Here is a 21,873-nt window from a genome sequence, read left to right on the forward strand (position 1 = left end):
GCTTCCTACTCAAGGAGCATAGTGGAAAGTTGCCATAGACACTTTCTGCCAGAGAATATGATTTCATTGAAAATATTGTCCTTCACAGAGTTCTCACTATCTATGCTGTTATCACAGTGTCGGGTCTCAGTTCAGCTAACAAAATCTCTCATAATCTTACGTGATGATAGAGCAATTTTGAAATGTATATGGAGACCCTGCTTGGTTGGGGGATTGGATCTTGGGAAGAGATTATGCTAAGAGGATATTCGAGAGAATATTTCCCCTTCCACTTTCATTCAGGAGTTAATAAGTATCTGAACTGTTTCCTTTCTGACAAGGGGAAGGCTATATAATTTTTCTCATTCTTGGTCTGCATTGCAGCCCTCTGCATGGGATGTATCCCTACTACTTGAGTTGGTAGGTAACCAAAACCCCAACATAAGTCGTGTTGTACAATCAGTTACGCTAAGAAACTGATCCCTCCACTAGCTTCTGAATGAGAGCCTGATTAACTGAATGTGGGGGAAGAAGGATCTGGCCAGCTAGTGGCTGTCATCTGGACTCATTGTCGTAGAGAACCGATCTATTTGTCACAATTGACAGATGGAACCTCCATGTTCAGAAGCAGTAAAGCACTTGTTGAAAAAGGGGGTTCCAAGGTTCTAGCAAGCAGAAGAAGAACTCAGTTCCTCTGGTAAGTTCAACCACCCAGACAGTTTGCTGTTAATAAACACACACAGGATCAGAGGAAGGGAAGGTTTCCAAAAATAAATCCTTTTCTTACAGTTTCACCTATGCATGCATCTTCTGAGGTATCAGAGGTAGTGATAGGACCATTGCCTCCTGGACAACTGATTCCCAGTCAAACGTGTTCTGGTATTGAATATTTGTGTCCCTTCTTTTTACATCTCCATATTTGTGTATTTATATTAGGTGCACTTTTTAATTTTTAAAATGCAAATAAACTGCTATCTGCTGTTTGCAAGATAGCTGCTAGTTGCTCTTCAAGACCTTAGCTCCTGCAGTTTGCAAAATACCTGTTCAGTACTTTTGCAGGGCAGTTAGAAGCTATCTTGCAAACTACAGGAGCTGAGCTGTTTGCCAGGTAATTAGCAGCTATCTGATGTTTGAATAGCTTCAGGGCCTGAGGGCACAATCCTGAAACTGGAGTAGGCTGGCGCAAGGAGAAAGTCAAAGGAGAAAGTCAAAGGGACTTGGGGAGGGCAGGCATTCCAGGGTGGGGGAGGGTGGGCAGTGGGCAGGCCGTGAATGAATGGAGGTGGGGCCAGGATCTGGCACTTGTGCTGCTACGACATTACCAGTGGTAAGGGGACTGCTTTCCCCTTGCCCTGGACTGAGCCCCAGGCAGCCCCAACCCGGCATTGGATATGGGGAAAGCCTGCCAGCCTCCTCATTTTGCCTAAACGCAATTAGTTAACTAATCTTGCCATCACCTCTGTTTACATTGAAGGCTCTGCTCAATGCTTCAGGACCCACCAGAAATTAGGTCATGACTCATCAGTGGATCATAACCCACAGTTTCTGAAACACTGCCCTAGTACTTTCACAGGTTTCTGTAACATATTGAGCATCCTATAACTGTTCTCTTTGTGTGGAAATTGATAGAGCTGCAACCCTTTGTCTGGTAAAGAGTTGTATGGAACCTTGGATGAGCAGGCACACAAAACAGCATACACCAGCAGAGTTCTTTGAATGCAGTGGTTATATTTCAGAGCAAGGGTTATCACAGGTAGAGTAATCAGTAAACAGTCCTTGTCAGCACGATGAGCAGTCAGTCCATAAGCAACAAATCCAAATCAGTTTTCCAAGATACACAGTCAAAGTTCATTCCATGGTCAGTAACAACATGTATATACTCACATCCAGCCTCCCAAGTTACTGGCAGCAGTTCAGTAGTCTCCTACTACACTCCTACTGCTGCACTGGAAGCTCAACAGACCAAACATTAAGTAGTTGGAGTGGCCAATCAGTGTAGGCTAAGCCGCAGTCACAGGTGTTTGCTGATCCTGCTGACTCCAGCAATCTGCACCTGTTCCTGAACCACCTTGTTGGCTGTGTTTCTGCCTTATCCAGAACATAGACCTGACAGAAATAAAGGGGTTGGTTGCCTTCAGCAATGGCTGCCTTTCATTCAAGAACAGAGTTCAGGAGTCTGGATGTTGTTCCTTCGATGGTCAGAAAGAGAGAGAAGGAACATGTGAGAGAAGAGAGGAAGGAAGTTGCACAAGGGACACACTTCTTACAAGTACCGCAGAGGATAGCTAAGGGGTCTCAGGCAAGTGAACAATACTGTATACTGCCCTGTAGAGTCCTGCAGGCCATGTTTAACCCATATTCTAGCAGTTTCCAAATGTTGGATGCAAGTGTTTTGTGAGCTTCCAGAGCAATGTGGATGGCTGCTTTTGAAAAAGAAAGCTAGACTAGATCCATTAGATATGTTGCGGTGAGAGATTTTGCAATTCTTGAGAGGATCCGTGAGATCAGTTGCTGGAACTGAGGGCTGAAAAGCCTGCAAGGCAGAAGTACTGCTGTGTGGACCACGCAAGGGCAGAAGGCCAATCCAAAAATTTCAGCTGCCTAACAAGCACAGGTTGCTTGCATATTGTTAGATATCTCTGTTCCCCCCCTTTTTTTTTTACCTGAGGTGGGCTTTGCACCGTCCCTGGTAATTCAGTGTTATTACAATTGCTATTATTTATGTATTTAATGTATTGCATTTTTCAACAAAAAGAAGTTAAAGTGGTTAAAACAGCAAATGCAAATATGGCTCCTTGTCCCTAATGGCTTTTTCCATTTTTGCTTGTGTCAAAGGACAGTGTGTGATCAACCAGTCCTTTGCCACCACAACACTTAGTTAGTCTGCTGCTCTGAGTACAAGGAAATCATATTCGCTTACAGGGAATAATCACAGGCTTCCTGATTGTATTTTCTTTCTGTTTTTATAATTTTCAGGCGGGGAAGATTATCCTAATATATCGCCAGCATCCACTGAGCATTTTGAAGAGATTTCTCATTTGGGCTATTTTGCTGGTAAGTTGTTGAAGCCTGATGCTTTGAAGATAATAGAATTAGCAGTGCTGCCAAGCCCTCATTATTTTTAATTGCACTAGTTGCTTGCAAACTGTGGATAATTTGAGGGGGAAATGTTCAGGGGCTAGGAGTGTGTGCTGCACACTATCCCTAGCAGTTCAAAGCACCTGCTTTTGTTATAAAATATCTATCAGAAATAGTCGAGTGCACACAGACCCTGCCTGACTCCTTGTTCCCCCTTTGTGGTGGGGAATCAACCTCAAACCACAATAGGAAAGGAGAGGGACTACTAGATGAAGTGTTCCAGTGAGGCCTGGTCTAATAAGGTGGTAAACGTCTGATCTGGTAGAATGGATTGTATTACTTCAGACTGCAGGTGGGAAATCTCACTGTTTAATGTTCCCTTAAGTGGGGGGGAAAAATCACCACCACCCGATCAATCACCTAGTCTTCACTTTTTGTAAAAAGTCAAAAATTAGCCTCTGACAGAAAAGCAAGGTTCAAAATACAGTTACCATTGTTTTCCTATCTTGCTCCATTAATCAAAAATCGAATTTTTCTTATTAGCCTGTTTATTATCATTCCACTTGCTGACTTCAGCTGAATCAATATTAATTACTGTATATCAAATGCAGTCTGAAAAACAGAACTACACAGTACTGCCAAGGTCTGCATGGCTTTCAAAATGTGAAATCAGTCTGTTCAAGGGAATACCTGCAGTTTCCAGGGGCAGCATGAACAGAGACAGAGAAGAAATACCTAAAATTGAAGAAAGAAGAAAGTGGGGAAAGAAATATTGATATGACGTGGCATGATCAAGAATAGGGGATGGAAACCAGGTTCTTATTAAAAGGCCTGCATGAGTAACACAGCAATAGTCACTATTGCCAAGCATGGGAAGATGCTCCAATAGCATGCCCTCCCAACACACACACAGAAAACAAGGATGCCACAACGCCCCCACCCTAACAGAAGCTACGGTGATAAAGACAGCAAGAAGGCAAAAGCAGAGAACTGCTAGAAATTCCAGAACCCAGAGTTCAAGTCCCTGATGCGGCTCACACAAACGCTACAGCAGAGCAAGGGATGGAAGTTAGCTCTCTTGGAAGATGGGAGCCATGGGAAGTAAACATACCAGTCTCTCTAGGGCATGGGTTTGAACCCTTGTAGGAGAGTTCAGCAGCTGGAAAGAACTCTTTTGACCAGAGGAGGGATTGGCTCGAGTCACAAAGGAAGCTCAACAGCACTCAGGCAAGGCTGGTAGCTCACTGCACAGCAATGCAGGCTGGGAACCAGGCTCTGGGTTTGAGCCCAGCAAAGGGGCTTGCCATAACCATCAGCATGTGGCAGACAAAAGAAGAAGTGGAGATCTAGAGCCCACACTGACTAGTCCACAAAGCTGCTTTCTAACTACTCAACCATAGCAGGAGACCAGCTAGAATGATTCTGTATGTGCAGAGCTAAATCGGGACCATCATGCTGTGGTTCTTTTAAAGAATATCTTTCCTTTCTGTATAAACATTTTTTTTCTTCTAGGTGCTAATGTATTAAGACATTTTTTTTATTTTTTTTTTTGAGAAAGCAAGAGTCTTCTTTCTTCCCATGTTTGAAGGCCAGACTTGAGACACTGACCCAACAAGGGTAGAGAACAGACTGTGCTGCTACTGTTCCTTCCCTTTCTATTTTTGTTTTCACCTGGCTTGGGGCCCATTGCGCATTTTATTTCAAAAATTATATGAGTTCTCACCATATTTCATTAAAGCACTTAGCTAGACTGCTAAAAATCTCCTCTTCCCGTCCCTTTCTCTCCATTCACCTTATAAGTTATGCACATAATTTTTATTAGTCTGCTTCAGATCCAAAAAGATGGTTTGCCAAGACATAGACAAGTTTCTCTGTGTCCCACTCAGGAGCTGTAGTCATGCCAAATGTTTAACATCATTGACCGTGAAACATGGAAACGTTCCTATGACAGCCACCTGCCATAAGCAAGTGATCTCTTTTTGCAACCATTTAAAAACAAAAAAAGGAGAGTGTTTTAGGTCTGTTAGTCCTTTGCCTTTCATTTCGATGATTAGCCAATCCGAATGGTCAATGCTTGTTAGTCAAGGGCAAATCTTATAGCGGTTGTTAACACTTCAATTAGCACAGGCTGACGGCCCAGTCCTATCCAACTTTCCGGCGCTGGTGGAGCTGTGCCAACAGGGCGTAAGCTGTATCCTGGGGTGGGGGGAGCTGTCACAGAGGCCTCCTCAAGATAAGAGAAAGGGTGTTCCCTTACCTTAGGGCTACATTGCGGCTGCATCTGTGCTGGAAAGTTGGATAGATTGGGCCCTCAGACTCAATGCAGAGTTGCCATTCACAGAACCTCACATTTGGTGGTGATCCATACATGAGCACCTTGGGGGCACAGAGTTGCTGCCAAAGTCATACCCATAACGTGCTCTCACTGCATCATACACCATTTGTATGAACCGGCGTCTTCATAGGTTACGTGTGTGGGCTATCTAAGTGGCTGCTGTGAATTGTGCTGTTAGGATGGCTCAACAGGGCCACCATACTTGGTAGAACTGTCATGTCCTTGATGGACATCTAGTCATTTTTTGTTGAGTGTAGAAAAGGGCATCACTTCATATTGTCCTTATGAGCTTACCTTACGTAGGCCTCTGGTTGCCTGTTGCTCAAAAAAGTGCTGGACTAGTTCATGAATCTTTGGTCTGATGCAACAAATTTATATTAAATCTTTCAGTTGCATATTGCCATCGATGACATGCACATTAGATTCTCTTTGGGCTGCTCTGCACTATTCTGTGATCTGCCCTTAAGTATCTTCATTGGAGCCCATGAGTGTAATTCGCAATATTCAGCATGTACCAAACACAAACTTAGCCATAATCTATCAGTTATACCTGCCCACTGATACATTCATCTTTGTTGCTGAAGCAGAGAGAACAAGATCTTTGCCTTGCTTCCATGTCAGACCCTGCTGTTCTTCTGAACGAGATTGCAATTCAAGTCTGTCAAGACTGATTATGCCAATCTTAAAGATCCCCCAATCTTGAAATCCTGGCTCTGTGATGGGAGGCGGGAAGTATCTCCCTGGTCACTTACTTGAATGAGGACTTAAATGATTGATGCATCAAATTAAGAAAATCAATAGAATGTTCATTTACAAAAAAAAGAAAGAAAGAAAAATTAATCAGTTTGCATTGTTCTCAATGCAGTCTTGTTTGCCTCAACATAAAAGGCCAATGGCTGATTAATAGTGACAGCAAATGAGCTAACAAGAGGGGGGAAATGTTCTCGATAAGACATGTGGTAAAGGCTGAACAAGAAGTAGAGGGATTTCTTCCTATATTGCGTTTTCATTTTTCTATTGGATGCTCATTCTGTCTGATTCTTCACCAAAACAATTTCTGTTTATTTGGAATAATGATCTCTATATTTCATGAATTGCAGTTAGGGTTTAACTACTGGGCTACCAGGAGTTGGCTCAAAGAATGGTCTGAAGGCTGACATGACTTTTGAAGCTAATTAGGTCTGGTGCTGTAAGCTGTCTGAATGAGATGTCACCTGGGAGCCAGATGTAAGTGACTCCTGGAGGAAGAGTATCAGTGCAATGCATACCATCCATTCATGGTTCGCAATCACTTGAGTGCCAGACAGGCCCAGGGAGGCAATTCTCCTCCCCAAGCTGTGGAGGAGGGTAATTGGAACTCCCTCCCTATGACTAATCTGAGGCCTCCCTACGGAAAGGGTGGTCCAAATGCCAACTGCCCCTTTCCTATGGGACAGGTGGATTGGCTCCAGAGAGGGGTTGGGTTTGGTGGCAGTGGCAGCTTCCCAGTCCTAGCCCCACTTCCCAGCCCTGATCCTGTGGCCCACATGCATGAGCACCTGCCTTTTAGGTCTTGCTGTTTGTTATTTTTTCTCTGTAATTTGAGGAAATGGGCTCAAGTCAAGACCATGAAAGTTTATGCCATAATAAATGCATTGGTTTTTAACATCCCACAAGACTCATTGCTGGGTTTGCTGCAATAGATAATAAAACCTTCCCCTCTGGAATTTGTCCAAAGTGCCTGAAACTCACAACACAACATTACACAACATGGCTAATCACATACACCTGAAAGTCACACTTCAACTCACACAGGGATTCTGGATCACCTTCTGTTAACATTGTTTCATCCCGCTCCTTCAGAAGACCATTGTAGCTCGTTCTCAAAATTCCCATGCTCAGAATAATTTAAAACTTGCTTTTGGAGTAAATTTTTTAAAAAATTAAAGACTTATACACTTCCATTCTTACTCAAAAGCAGGAGGCACTTCTGAAGCTACCTTCTTATAGATTCACTGGAAGCAACCGTCCCTATTTGTTTCAAAGAGCATTTTGTGGTTGCCCTGATGACACTTGATTCTAGAACAATCTCCTTTCATCTCAGGTGAAACAGCTGATACAGTAGAATAGCACATTACTTATATATTTATATAACACTGTCCAAGTACAGGGCACTTGACAAACACCATGTCTCCATAATGTCAACAATTTTGTGGAATGGCTGGAAATGTTAGCCATTTCATGAAACCTTCTAGTTATTTTGAAAAATCAAAAAGATTTTGAAAAATGACTTTTTTGCAGTCATTTCTTTTACTAATGTTACCTGCAGGCAATATCCATGCAAGCGGAGACAGTCCATCCCTGCACAAAGGCACAACTGTTTGTTCATGGAGAGACTGGCACTGTTGATCAAACACACACTTGGATGGGGGCCCTTGGTGTGTGCCTCTTGTATCTCCAGCTAGTCCTCTCTCTCTTACCCAGCACAAGTCACTCAGGCTTTACAGCCCAATCCTATCCACACTTTCCTGGGAGTAAGCCCCATTGATTCTAATGGGACTTACTTCTGAGTAGACATGCATAGGATTGGGCTGTTATTGAGCTCTATGTGGATGTCAGTGTGTGGATGAAATATGCCCTAGTCATCTCAGCAAAATGCGCATTTCCTCGAAGATGGTATGAGAAAGATGCTCAGAATATAAAACTCATACTGCAAATGTAGAAATCAAAAGTTTCAACATGCAAATTTGAAATTTGTTACTCCCCCCCCCCCGTTTCAGCACAATGTGCATATATATCACTGCCTTTAATCAACGTCACTCAAGGACTGTTTAAAGTTGTTGATGATGAAGAAGAATAGTTACATACAACTTTCCAACAAAAAGTTCACAACCACAGTTCAAAGATTAGTGATGTGATAACGTACAAATTGTTTCCAACCCAGATTCCACTTCATTGGCTGTCAGATGCATGGAGCAGGGGAATGTATCACATGACAGATCTTCATAGACTGAAAGTTACTGGGGAAAAGATGCAGGAGGAGAGATAGGACAATGGCAGCTACACATACACCATCATATGTGGTTTGTGCTTGAAACAATACAAAAACCTCCCAAGCATCAGAGGCAAAAGCAGATTGTTTGTAACACACTACAAACAGTGACCCCTCTGTCGAACAGCCTCAACTCTGAATAAAACATTTGCCTCTTTTCCGCTCAGTGCAGGCCTCAGGTTCTTGGAAGGCAATCTGCTAATTTTACAAGGGATTTCAGTGCACACAAAGAAAGTGGCCAGTGTTTGCCTCATAATTTGGTATCAGCATTAATGTGTGTTTCAATGGCAGATAATGACATGCCACCAGGGCCCGCAGTGGATTTGTTTCATTATTCATTTTGCTGTGGCAGTAGGAGGGAAATGTATGAATATGAGTCAAACCTTTGGTCCGTTTGGTAAAAGAGGGTCTTGACAGTCTCAGGCAGCTATTCTAACTTTGCAACCCCAAGTTCTATTCACTAGAAATGCTGGGTTAACTTTAAAAAAAATTTTTAAATCACATTTTGATCTTGGTAGAACAGGTGGTTATTACATTCTACCACTTCATGCTCTCTCTCTCTCTCCCTCGCTGTGAGCCTGTCAAAAGAAAATGTTTGGACATAGGAAAAGACCATTGTAGGTGACAAGATGGAAATTATGTGTTTGTTCGACCATGATACAACAAGCCTTGAAGGCCCAATTGACTGTAGTGAGCAAAAATATTTCCAAGTCATTGATCCACGCACCACATACAATGTAGGAAACCCAACTGTAGCCTGTCAGGGGCAGTTAGCAATGCACTTTTTAAAGCAGCCTTCCTGCTAAACTATCCCTCGACCTTGCTTGACTGCAACCTCAGGGTTAGGAAGCAGCTTTGGTTTACCACTTCCTCAACATGTATTGTTTCACTGTTCCCCAAGTAGTAGGTCATTCAAGTGACTGCCTTTTACAGCCCAATTCTAACTAACTTTCCCGTGCCAATGCAACTGTGCTAATGGGGCGCATGCTGCATCCTGTGTTGGGGGTGGGAAGTCATGTAGGCCTCTTCAAGGTAAGGGAACATTTGTTCCTCAGAATAAGGGGACAAATGTTCAGGGCTGCATCCACACAAGAAAGTTGGTTAGAATGGTTGGTTAGTTTCCTTGTGAGCATAGTGTAGAGGAGACTTCAGGTCTTTCCGTAACTAAAAATGTACATTGGGCCTTCAGTATCCACAGGGGGATCCGTTCCAGAACCCCCCATGGAAACCAAATTCCATGGATAGTGGAATCAGTGGGGAGGGGGTGGGGGTTTGGTTTTCTGACCAGAAGTGCCTTTTAGTAGCCTCCGGGAGGCCTTTGGGACACAGGGAAGCCACATGTGACCTTCACATGCCTCAGAAGGCCTTCCAGATGCTTCTGAAAGGCACTTCTGGTTGTATCTGTGAGGTCTTCTGAGAACCTTCATCATGGGCTCAGAACCATGTTGAATCAAATCCACAGGTGCCAAGCCTGCAAATTAGAAGGGTCCTCTGTATGTTCTGAGTAGGAGAGAGCAAGTAGGCATACAGGCAAGCAGAACTAGTGGTGAAACAGTGTGTGTTCCAAAAGCTACAGTAATACGCAAGACTACTTCTTGTTTGTTAGCCCCAGCCTCTCAAGCCTCTTTTCATTGGCTGCGTTTAAAATTACTGCTTTTTTCTTTTCCTGCCCCACACATAGACCCAGAGTCTGTCTTGCCATTGATCTGATGAAGAAAATTATTAAATGTCAAAGCTGCCACTCATTTAACAAGCATGCCAATTTGCATCTATTCGCAGACTGAGGCTGCCCTTGTAGAGCCAGCTTCCCAAAATATAAATGCCAAGTGTGCCCGTAATTGCAACACCATGCAGATGTGCTGCAACATATGAGGCACATGTTATACATAAACTCACTCTCACATGGAAACATAACCATATTTTATATTGTGCAAATGCACAGTGCATCGCACAAAAATAGATGCAGCAGCACACCACACACATGCACTGCAGCACGTGTGCACTGTGAGTTGGTGGTTAAATCACTCGCTGCAGGATGTAGCACACGCCCTATTGGAATGGCTGCATGAGCCCCTGGAAAGTTGGATAGGACTGGGCTCTCAGCCTGTACTGTGCACAAGTGAAATTCTATTTCACAGGTGGTGGATCTACTTTATATTATTTGCAAGACCAGAGAAAAGCTTGCAGTTCCTCACGTGGTCAGTCGGATGATGCTTTTGCAATGAATTATGGATCTGTCATCAACTAGCTGATCTTGCCTTTCCAGACTAGAGGGCACTAATGAACATTGTCATGACACAAAATCAAACCTAATTTCATTTTGTGAGGGACAGCTGTGACTTTTGCTGTAAATATGATCCTACTATGGGTTCCCCCCCCCACTGCAGTGATGGATAGCTGCATGTAATGTTAAGAAATGTTACCATTGCCTGCCACTGCAAGCGACTGAGTGTACATGAAAATAGATCTCTCTTTTTTTTCCTCTTCAGACCATTATTTGCTACCTGTCATATTCCTGAGGCCCAAGGCAGGAAGAGACATTTCCTTATGCTAGACCAGTATAGCAGTTACAAGCTGGCACAAGTCTGCATGGACCCAGGTTGGGGGGATTGAGGTCGGGAAGGGGGATAGGATATCAGCAGCACTGCTGCTGCCAATACTGCCCCTTTCCTAGTCTCAATCCATCCTGCCCCATCTCTGCCCTGTTCCTCCCCCTCCCCAACCCATTCTGCCCTGCTGCCTCCCTTGTGCCCCCTGCCCTGACTAGAGCCAGCAAGCATCTTCAGGCTGCTGGCACACAGACATGCTACCACTTGTGGCAGCAGTCAGGCCATGCTGAATGGTGTGTCACATTTTGCAGCAGCTGTAAAGGACCTTAAACCACCAGAATACTCATTCTGATGGCATAAGGCCCAAACAGTCCATATCTACTCTACCCAGGCTTCGCGCACTGGAGAGGACACACTGTTCCAGAACCACCATTCAGAGTGCGATTCCATAGTCTTCCGAGACTGAAGGATGCCAACAGAGAACGCCCAAACAGAATTGGACTATAAAAGAAAAGTTCCAGAATGGTAGGCCGTGTTGGCTTGCTGCAGCAGAAACAAGAAAAAAATGTTGTGTTGCACCTTAAACACTAACAGATTTGTGGCATGGGTTTTCATGAGCCAACTGCATCACATACATGAACTCACAGAGCAAAATGTCTCCATCTGTCTGTCAAATAATAGTGACCTATGTCAAAATGTTGCTGGGAAGGTAGCTATAAGCGCTAAGTTTAGATAAAGTGCTACTGTTAACATTTATTAAAGATGATAACTGGAAACTGATGGTCAAATTGGGCAGTACATATCAGACATGTGTTTCCACTGTTTTTTTTTTTCAAACAGAAAAGCAGCAATGGATACTATGATCAGAACTGGAGGAACAACAAGAAGCGGAGATGTTTAATCCTTTTCTTCTGTTTGTCTGCTCAGAATCACCCTCACCAATTCACTTTTCTCCCCACAGGGGAAAAGATACAGTAGCATGTGGGTTTGTGGTTCTGAGCAAACAAATGGTTGGAGGAGAGTTCCCTGGTTTCGGGGAATACAGATTAGATCAGTAGAAGACATTTGAGAGAAGTAAAGGTGAAACAAACAGCTGATGTCCCAATATTTGTACTGTCTAAAAACATTAGGTTTTCTAATGACATTCTGTTGAGGAACTCATATTGTCTAGGAGGCTTGCCTGGCTATCTTGCTGTTTACAGTCAGGAAATTAAGTTAGATTTTTTTTAAATTAGATGATGAATAGATAAATAGATGCTGTGTGCATAGATGCTGCAAGTTGTTTCAATTGTGTTTGTATGGGTACAAATCCATAACGTCCCCATGTGATGAAAGTGTTTATCTGTGTTGTATTTTGTAATATGTGTTGGGTTTTTTTTACCTGTCAAAGCTTTCAGCTGATCGTTGTTATGTACATGGCTTGTAATGCCACACATCTCATCGGTGACGTACATGAAGCTGAGGTGCATCAACAGGTTCTTCCCTCAGCTTTACCCTGTTATTCACTCTTCTTTCAACAGTAGGCTATGATTATCAGTCACTCAGGTGGTCCATAAAGGCTGGGCAGAGTGTGTGAAAGTTCAGTCATTAAAGTGGGGCTTCCTGTGCTGCAGTCTCCATGGTAATAGGGGATAGTAGCTTCACATATTTCATTGTGTAACATGTTCTTCTCTTCTACATCTAACAGCATGTGTTACAGAATTGCACACACTCTAAATTAAGCCACTTTTGTCCAACCTATGACATTATATGAGCATATGGCTGCATGGCTACTATCTTGTTGGCATCCTTCAGTCCCTGGGTCCCTGGGACCCTTTAGGGAGAAGGGCGGGATATAAATAAAGTTTATTATTATTATTATTATTATTATTATTATTATTATTATTATTATTATTATTATTATTATTATTATTCAGTCTTGGAAGACTATGGTATCACGCTCTGAAAAGTGGTTCTGGAACAGAATGTCCTCACCAGTGCGCGAAGCCTGGGTAAAGTAGATATGGAGGACAGACTGTTTCCCATGCAGCAAATCCCCCCTCTCTACGTAACTGAAATGGTCCAATGGAAAGGCAGAGGCCAATACGGTTGGTTCCAGCGGCGTTGCAGGAGTGGCCAGAACATGACTGTGTTCAGCCATGAACTGCCTGAGGGACTCCAGCTCCGGATTTTGCCTCAAGGTTGACTCCTGAAGCCTTTTCCATAACTGGATGTAGCCACAAGGCAGTGGAGGTTTGGGATCAGAGTTTTCCTTCTCTCCCATGAGCTGCCTTCCCAGGCTAATGAGTCCCATCTATCCTGTGGCTGTTTAGTCGCCTCTTACGACAAGTACAGCCAAACTGAGGGCCTATTCTTATCCCCCAGCCCCCGGGGGTTATGGCTACTAATGGCTGTGTTATGTACTGATCAGCATCCCTTAATGTGACCGTGTGTTTGCATCCTATAGCTGCTGTTTTTAACTGCATTGTGGTATAGTTTAATTTGTATTTTTTACTTGCCTACTCTGCTGCTGCCTTGCCCACAATGGGCCTACTCAGAACTGGACCTAAATCTGAGTGGGTCTAAGTGGGCATGTTGAGCCGAACCAGGGGCATAGGAAATTGGCATGGCCATCGATATCCACCGTTGACATCTCTGGCTGGTCCCAGTACCCACCCTGATCCTCCCTCCCCCAAACACACCCTCCACTGATTTACTGCTCTGGCAGGAGCTCTGGGGGTTGCTGGTACACTCTGGGGGCTGTCAGGTGATTGTGCTGGCAGCCCCAGACCTTGCACACACTGTTGCGATGACTGCTGTGCCAGTGGCCCAGGCCTGTGCTGATAGAGCACAAGTTCCATCATGAAAGTAGAGCTTTTCCCAACTGGCATTTTCAGTTGCTCTATATTGGCTGAAAGGTTGTAAAAAAACAGTTGTGTGCAAGCAATTAGAGCCATTTCTCTTCTTTTATGTGCACACACACATACACTGCTTGATTTTTAAAACTCTTTCATTCTTCCATAGAACGTGAAACCTGAAGCATTTGTTAAGCTTTCTCAAAGCTGATTTAACCACAAATCTATGTCAATTTAAGTCTGTTGATACAGCTTTCAAAAGTGCTGAATTTTCCATGAACCTCTGATTAAATGTTTGGCACTGTCTTCATTAGGCTGTTCGCTGAGCATAGGGATGATCTACTAATAGGCTATGATTAGAAAACATCGGCTTGATGGAGCATTTACTGACGACCAAAGTTAAACAGAAACAGAGCAAATCATCATGCTTCAGCCTGAATAGGTTTCCCAAGACCATAGCCATTTACTTATGCATTAAAATGTATGATTTGAGGAAAAGCAGGGCAGTTACTCAGCACCTGGCAGGCCACAGTACATGGCTTCATGTACCACAATGTGTGCTCTGGTATTCTCACTGCAGTTTCAACTGGAAACTTGCTTTTCAAGTAGTGGAAACTTGGCTAGTGGAGCGGGAAGTTCCTATATTTCCCTCTCTTTCCAATTGCTCCCCTTGGTATGAGGGGCAAGGAGCAACCACCAAACCAGAGACTATGGGGTAGACGCACGCCCTCTCATCTCAATGCAAATAGAGCTGTAGCAGCAAATAACGTTTCCCCCCCCCTATTTGACTCGCTGCTCACACATCTGCATTGAATTACGATGTGCTGTCACATTTATAGGGTGATTTCATCAACTGATTTATTTAATTAATTTAGCGTTTTAACACTGCAGAAGGTACATGACAAAGTGCGGCATTAACTGTTTCCTTCAGTCACAGATTTATTTGATTCCTCAGCCAAGATTTATTTGGAAGTACCCAAAGGAAAGTTCAGGCCTTGCCAGTCCTAGCGCTCACTCCGACAAGAGTGGTGTTGAAAAGATGGTGACCGGGCCACAAAGGCAGCAAGGCAGTGGTGCTACTGTTGGGACCTTGTGTTTAGCTTCCCTTCCTTCCTTCCCATCTTGCACTGGATAAAGGGCTCTGGGGACTCTTGGGGCTGTAGCTCTCCATCTTTCCATTTCTCATAAAAGGGGCCCAACAGTGCTTGATATGAATCATGGCTCTATTTTAAAAAGTGTTTTTGATACTCTGGTTCAACCCAGGGCAAGAAAATCTGGCTAGCAACTCATTTGAACCACTTCCAGCAAGGGATTGTCTGAGGATTCCTAGAACCTCTTTTTCAGGGCAAAATTCCAAACCTCCCGAATCACAGGGGAAATCCGTAACATAGGAAAGAACCCAGGAGCATTCTGAAAATTTGGATAATGTCTCTGCAATACATTTGAGAGGAAGACAAATAATAATAATAAAAAATAATATACCCTGAGCTGCAATAGTGAAGCTGTGCTTAGCAACTAGTTTTGCCTGAGCGCTCTTTGAGAAAGGAGTGATGGCAGAAGGTGTTTCAGTTCCCCACCATTGTTGGCTGCCAAGTCCCATAGTCACAGCTATTACCCAGCCTTATTTGATTTGGGCATTGGTAGTGATGCAGGTGGGGGTGTAACCGAGCAGGGGGAAGAATTACTATTTACTGCATTTATCTTTGTCTTTCCATAAAATGTTTGATGCAGCTAACAAAAAAAAAATCTTATCTAAAATCAGAGTTGGGCCAGAGGCCAGCAACTGCTGACCACCACAGCCTAGTTTTACAATAAGAACCCAGCACAGTCATGCGATTGGTGCACAACCAACTCACTCATAATTACACTGAGTGGTAGTAGGGTTGCACTGCATCAGGCCTGTCAGTTGTAAATAGTCTTGACCAATCTCTTCTGTTAAATCAGGGGTGTCAAACATCAGGCCCGGAGGCCAGATGTGGCCCAAGGACACTTTTTATCCGGCCCTCAGGCTCTCAGCTGCTGATCAGTGCTGAGATGTTACTGCTGAGAGGGCAGACCACATGAAAATTGTGCTGTCTTAGCTCTTGAAATATGATCAAGATTTGTGTATTTTCTCTTCTGTCATTTGAAGCTAATGATTTCGTAAGTGACAAAAGTTTCTTATTTTTGGTTATGATCTGTTTAATGACATCACTTCCTGCCTGATGACATCACTTCCGGCCCTCAGCAGGCATCATGAATGCTGTTTGGCCCTCTGTATGAAATGAGTTTGACACCCCTGTGCTAAATTGTATGAAATGATGCTGCTAATGAGTTTAACCTGTCTTGTATCACTGTGGTACATGGGCTCAAGCCAGTACAATTTCTAGAAAAAGACTTTGTTTTGGTAAATCTCATAAAGTTTTTTGTTTTTTTTTAGGAAAAAAGGCACATTTTCAAATCAAACACTCCTATACTGCTGGGTTCCTCTTCTTGTTTTGCAATGAATTTTTTGATTAGTTAATCAATGGAAACACTTAGAACTTGGCACAAGATCTGTTCCTCCCCCTTCTCCTTCCTCTCCCCCCTTTTCTGTGATTCCTCAGTTAGATATGTCCTTCCTTATCGCCTGTTATTGAACTGTTCTCTGATTTTTCTTCTTTTTAAGGGGATTATCTCTGCCATCCTGTCCAAATGTACACAAAATGAAGGCTTCATTCCCATCAATAAAAATCTCTGGTAAGTGCTTTCAAATCCACCTTATAAGTTTGATTCATGTAAGTCACAGTGAAATCTGCATAGCACTGGCACTGTACCAAGAATAAGATAGAAGATGCTATATTCTGCCACAGACATTACGCAGTTCACATGTTCACCCTGGTAGGCTCTAGCAGTCTGGTGCCAACGTACTGTTGGGCGTACCTCTCCTCTCCCCAGCTTTGCATCTGCCAGTGTTATGTGAAGCTGATTTATGTATCTGGAGCATCCCTTGATCTCCCATCACTTTTTGGTTATTCACCACTGAAAGTGAGAACTGGCTCCAATGGCAGTGTTTGTGTGAGGTCTAGCTGTGGGAATAGGCAAATCATCATTTGATGCTGCTACACACCGCATGCAATGAGCATGTGCGATATGACCTACTCTGTGACCCTAATCAATCCCACATGACCCACAAACACATGTAACAAAGCCTGACAACTATTGCTCTTAGGGGAAACACAGTTTTGGGAATTTGGGGATGATACAGTGGTATATAGGGTTATATAGGTATATAGGCATACTAACCTTTTCTCACCAGCCATTTCTCTGCTGCAGATACCTTCCCAAAGGGAAAAGCAGTCATTGGGTTTTACTGACACAGAGTTCTGCTCTCATCTACTGATTTTTTTCACATGTGGCTGACAGCAGTCTGCTTGCTCTGCCCTGTAGACATTCTTATGCCATTCCTAGCAATGTATGTAATGTATATCCACTTGGTTGCAGGGCAGGATGGAGCATTAGTTCTTATTGTTGGAGGGGGGTATCACTAGTATGATATATAAAGAATCCATCCTAACCATGTAGACTAGTGCTTCCCAAACTTTTTAGCACTGGGACCCACTTTGAAAAATGACACTCACATGTCCCACTTGACCAAAAAAAAAAAAAAGAGAGAGAGAGAGAGAGAGAGAGAAAGAACTAGAAAGAAACACTTTTATTAATTAATAATAATTTGGGCCCTGTGCTCCTGAGGCTGCTAGAGACCTTACATATAGTATGTGAGGCAGACATTTGCTTGACTCTCCCTAGCAATGGAGTTCAAGGACTGTTGCCCCAAACCTTTACAGTCATTCCAGGCTGTCAGTCATTCCAGTAGGCTGAACTGGAGAGCAAGATGTGCAATTAGGGACTACCAGGCCAGACAAAAGTCTGAAACTGGGTTCACATGTGATCTAAGCCAATTACTAGAGAAAATTGGAAAATGTGACATTTTAATTTGGGGGTATGAAGATTACCTCATACCAGCTAACAGTTTTCTTCTGCAAATTGGACAAAGGCGCTTGCAAAGTTTTTTTTTTATTATTTCAAAAACTTTTCATGACCGACCAAAAATTGGCTCATGAACCCACTGGTGGGTCCTAACCCACAGTTTGGGAAATAGTGATGTAGACAGACATTGATTCATTGCCAGGAACAAAAGATGGTGGCATACACACTGTTGCTTCCACTCTAGATGGTGAGCCTTAATCGCAGAAGTGTCAAGCATTCTCTCTTCCAGAAGGTCAGACTGAAAATTATGGTACAATTATTATCCTCTCATGAAAATCTGCATGATGATTTTTATCTTAAAACCTATGTCTTGGTGTGACTTGATATCTGAGCTCACGAGTGCCTAGGGTTTTTCTTTGCCTTTTAAATATGCACAGGGGAATTGAAGACACAGAAGCTCTTACATGTTTTCCAGAAAGCCTGAGAAAATGCAACAACTCTTAATGGAGAGTTAACTAGTTTTGAACACCTACAGGGGTTCAAATGTGTCTACCCATTATCTCCAGCTCTTTTTATGGTGCTTATTGGAGTGGATGAAGCACTTGACAGTTTTAAAGGGAAAGTGAAAAATCAATAGCTACTTACAACCTTGGCTGTATGCAAATAGGCCGCTTTGCAAGCTGGATCTCAGGAAGGGCACATAAAGCCCCAAATAGAACAATGGACTTCAGAGCTGAGTAGAACAGCAACTTGTTGTAGCAAGCAAATGGCTGCTCTGAAGTGAACGTGCTGCAGTCACTGGTTGTGTTTGAAGACGTTTGCAGCCAGAGGATGAAGCACCGCTAAATGTTTCTAATGAAGTGGGTGCAGAAACAGACATGAGCTGGAAATATATGGAGGATTTTGGACATCTGGTGCCTGAGCAGCTCAATCCTATGTAAGACCCTGCATGGCAATGCAGTGGCACTGATGCGGCTTTTGTTGTCTCCCATGGGAGTTTCAGCATTTTGAGGCCTCTTTGGGGCAAGGGAACAGTTGTATCGGTTGTATGCACCACTCATTCTGGTGGTGCAAAGGCCCCTTAGAATTGCGCCTTAAGTCTCCGTTGGGTGGTAATCATAGTTTTTCTTTATACATATGTCTATACTACAGACTTAAACTTGTTCTCACCATTATTCTCCTTCCTCAGGGAATTTGGGGGACTGGGGTGAGAGGGGTCAACGATCCCTACCAGAGAATTCTCAGTGTCCTCACCAAGCCGCTGTTTCTAGGATTGTTTTGGAGAAACTGTGACCATTAAACTATAAGTTTGTAGAGTGGCTGCACCATCAAAGAGTTGAAAATGATATGAAAAAGCCAGTATTGCCCGTAGCATTTATCTGTCCTACTGTAATCTCTGTTCAAAGTGGTTTTTGTAGTGCTGGGAAATGTGCAGAACTGTTTGACCAGAGATGATAAAAGAATAAATTTCTAGGTTGCCCTTCAATCAAAATAGTCCACCAGTCAGCTTACAAATAAAGAACAATTAAAACCCCAAAATGAAACTGTGATCTTCTTTTTTCCCCCCATGTCTCTTCCACAGTTCGTTGCCCACTATGGCCAACAGATTTTAAAATGTCAAGCTAGCACCACACAGCCGGCTCATCTCTCCTTGGTTTTTTTCTGTGATTGCTAGGTCTTTGTCCTTTGTTACCACACTGAGCTGCTTCTCGTTCCTGTTGCTGGGACTCATGTTTTATGTTGTTGATGTGAAAAACTGGTGGGGAGGCCAGCCTTTCATTTTTCCAGGTAAGGTAACAGAGCTGCATTTCATTGTTTTCCTAATTGGAATAGTAATGCAAAATAAGTTTCTGATAGCAGCCTTATGAAAACATCTTTGTAAATCTGAACATTCAAGGGATGGGTTTGTCTCTACTAGCCCCACCTCTTGCTGCATCCAACAGACTGCCCAGTACTATCCCTCATCACTTTATAGTATACAGCTGCACCAATGAAGGCTGTACTGCATGCAGTGGGGGGGCACAGTTTAACAGCCTGCAGGAGGTAAGTACAAGTACAGAGAACTATCTTTCGGTACAGAGAAAGGGGTGGGAGGGGGACAGAGATAGCAGCAGGCATTGCTGCTGACCACCCTCCCAGCCTGGGTGACCTGACATGGGCATAGATATAGTGGGCGCAGATTCAAGGAGACCCCATCAAGTAGCCCCGGTGCTGCTTCCCTGCACCATGGTAGCCATTTCAGCACTGCTGCAGCCTTGGGCACTAGGAAGCATTGGATCGAGCTGTTAGTTGCCTTTGTAGGGGTATGTGCACACGCGTTCCCAATGTGTGATCTGTACCCAACAAAAATAGTGTTGGCAATCATGACCGCCTCACAACACTTACAGGACCTACAATTGCAGGTCTCGACCACGAAGGAAAAGTTATCCTGTTTTAGTTCAGTTGGAATTTGTAAAGAGACAAAATCCAAAGGCATTCAATTGATTCTGATAACAGTTTCTTCAATAGCACAGGCCAACGCACGTTTTGCTTCCTTAAACATTACACCAATTCCTGGGTATATTTGGGGTGTCGATTCCAAAAATGGCATCCGTTTTGCCCTATCATGTCTCGTTTTGGAGACACAGCATAGCCTCTTTAGTGAATGGTTCAGGCAGCTTCCTCATGAGGAGGCCTACACCATGGTTTCCTCATGAGGAAGCTGCTTGAACCATTCACTAATGAGGCTATACTATATCTCCAAAACTAGACGTGATAGGGCAAAACGGATGCCATTTTTGGAATCGGCACCCCAAATTCATATCAAACCACCATAAAGTTTGGGAAAAACTTTTCTGACCCTCAGTTTTGTAGGTCTGTGTAGTTTATTTAGTTACTTGTTAGATTTTTATCCTCTTTCAGCTGGAGCCCCTGACTTAAGGGATTGGACCTGGCTTTCTATTCCTTCTTTTACTAAACTGAGAATAGCTGGAGCAGCCATTTCTGTAATAGTGCCACTCCCCACTCTTTGGAATTGCCTAACTTGAGTTTACCCAAGCTTCCTTCTTTTCTACCTTCCTTACTTTCACCTGCAGGTGAAAATATTTTCCTATTTTCAGGAGCCTCTCCTGATTACTGATTTTGCTGTGTTTTTTTTTTACCCTTGTGTGTGTATGTGTATAATTTTGATTGTCACTGTTATGTATTTTAATGGTTTTTGAGAGTTAAACTATTTTATAGGTTGTTCTTATTTGGGTTTCTTTTTAGTTATTTGATTTTTATAGCTTGTTGCAAGTTGCTTTCTATGGATTTCATAGAAGAGCAAAAAAGTGATGAATAAATTAACTAATAATCATGATACCAGATACATAGACCTTCAATTCCTGGTCTAAGAATTGCATAACATCAGTCAGAACACATGAAAAAACTGCCTTGTGATTCATTTAAGTGCTTATTGACATTAACAGTTGATGCTACTTTGAGTGACTGTACCTGGTAGAAGCTAGACATAAATCATTCTGTATTTTGCTCAATCTTAAGACTTCCTCTGGAGCCACTTGACAATCTCTACTTAATTATGTGTTTGTTCAGGAATACAGCCTTGTAATTTATGAAGCTGCAGCACCAAATGGCTTATGTCTATAATAGGTCATAATTCAGGTCTTCGAGAGGCTAGACTTTTGCTCTCATCAGTCCCCATAATGCTGCTTAACTCTACATTGACTAGTATGAAACTGACTATAAGTAAGATTCAGGGTCTCTTAATCATTTTCCTTTTGATTCATGCCCCCACAAAAGCACCAGCTCCAACTGCCTCTGATTATTAAGGCCAACATTTATTTTTTAATCTCTCTCATAAAACACTATCTGTTTTGTCCCTGTTTTATCTTTGGCAGAGACGCTGGGGGTGCATTTTCAGAACAGTGCTAGTGTAAGTTGCTAGAATTGTCATTCGTTAGGCTTCAGGCCCCCTCCCCCACACTTTTGACTCCACTGGATCATGAAAGCAGCTTAGAAATTTTAAAACACATAAAATTTTATTTCAAGCTGCCCCTGCTTGGAGGTGGAGGAGACCAAGGTAGTCCCATTTCACAAACGCACGGTTGGCCCCTGTGGCGAGGAATGAGAAATGGGCAGAAG

The 21,873-nt window shown here is 43.1% G+C and overlaps 1 protein-coding gene across 1 annotated transcript in view; it reads left to right on the forward strand.

Annotated features, from left to right (window-relative positions):
- The window catches only part of LOC136645137 (heparan-alpha-glucosaminide N-acetyltransferase-like), a 141,952-nt gene that overhangs the window by 118,659 nt on the left and 1,420 nt on the right, over window positions 1-21,873 (forward strand). Inside the window, exons 12-14 of the mRNA XM_066621382.1 lie at window positions 2,956-3,033; window positions 16,454-16,524; window positions 19,430-19,542. Of these exons, the coding sequence (XP_066477479.1) occupies window positions 2,956-3,033; window positions 16,454-16,524; window positions 19,430-19,542 (262 nt within the window). The remainder of the gene's footprint in view (window positions 1-2,955; window positions 3,034-16,453; window positions 16,525-19,429; window positions 19,543-21,873) is intronic.

Source organism: Tiliqua scincoides, chromosome 3 (assembly GCF_035046505.1).
Source record: "Tiliqua scincoides isolate rTilSci1 chromosome 3, rTilSci1.hap2, whole genome shotgun sequence".
Classification (NCBI taxonomy): Eukaryota; Metazoa; Chordata; class Lepidosauria; order Squamata; family Scincidae; genus Tiliqua; species Tiliqua scincoides.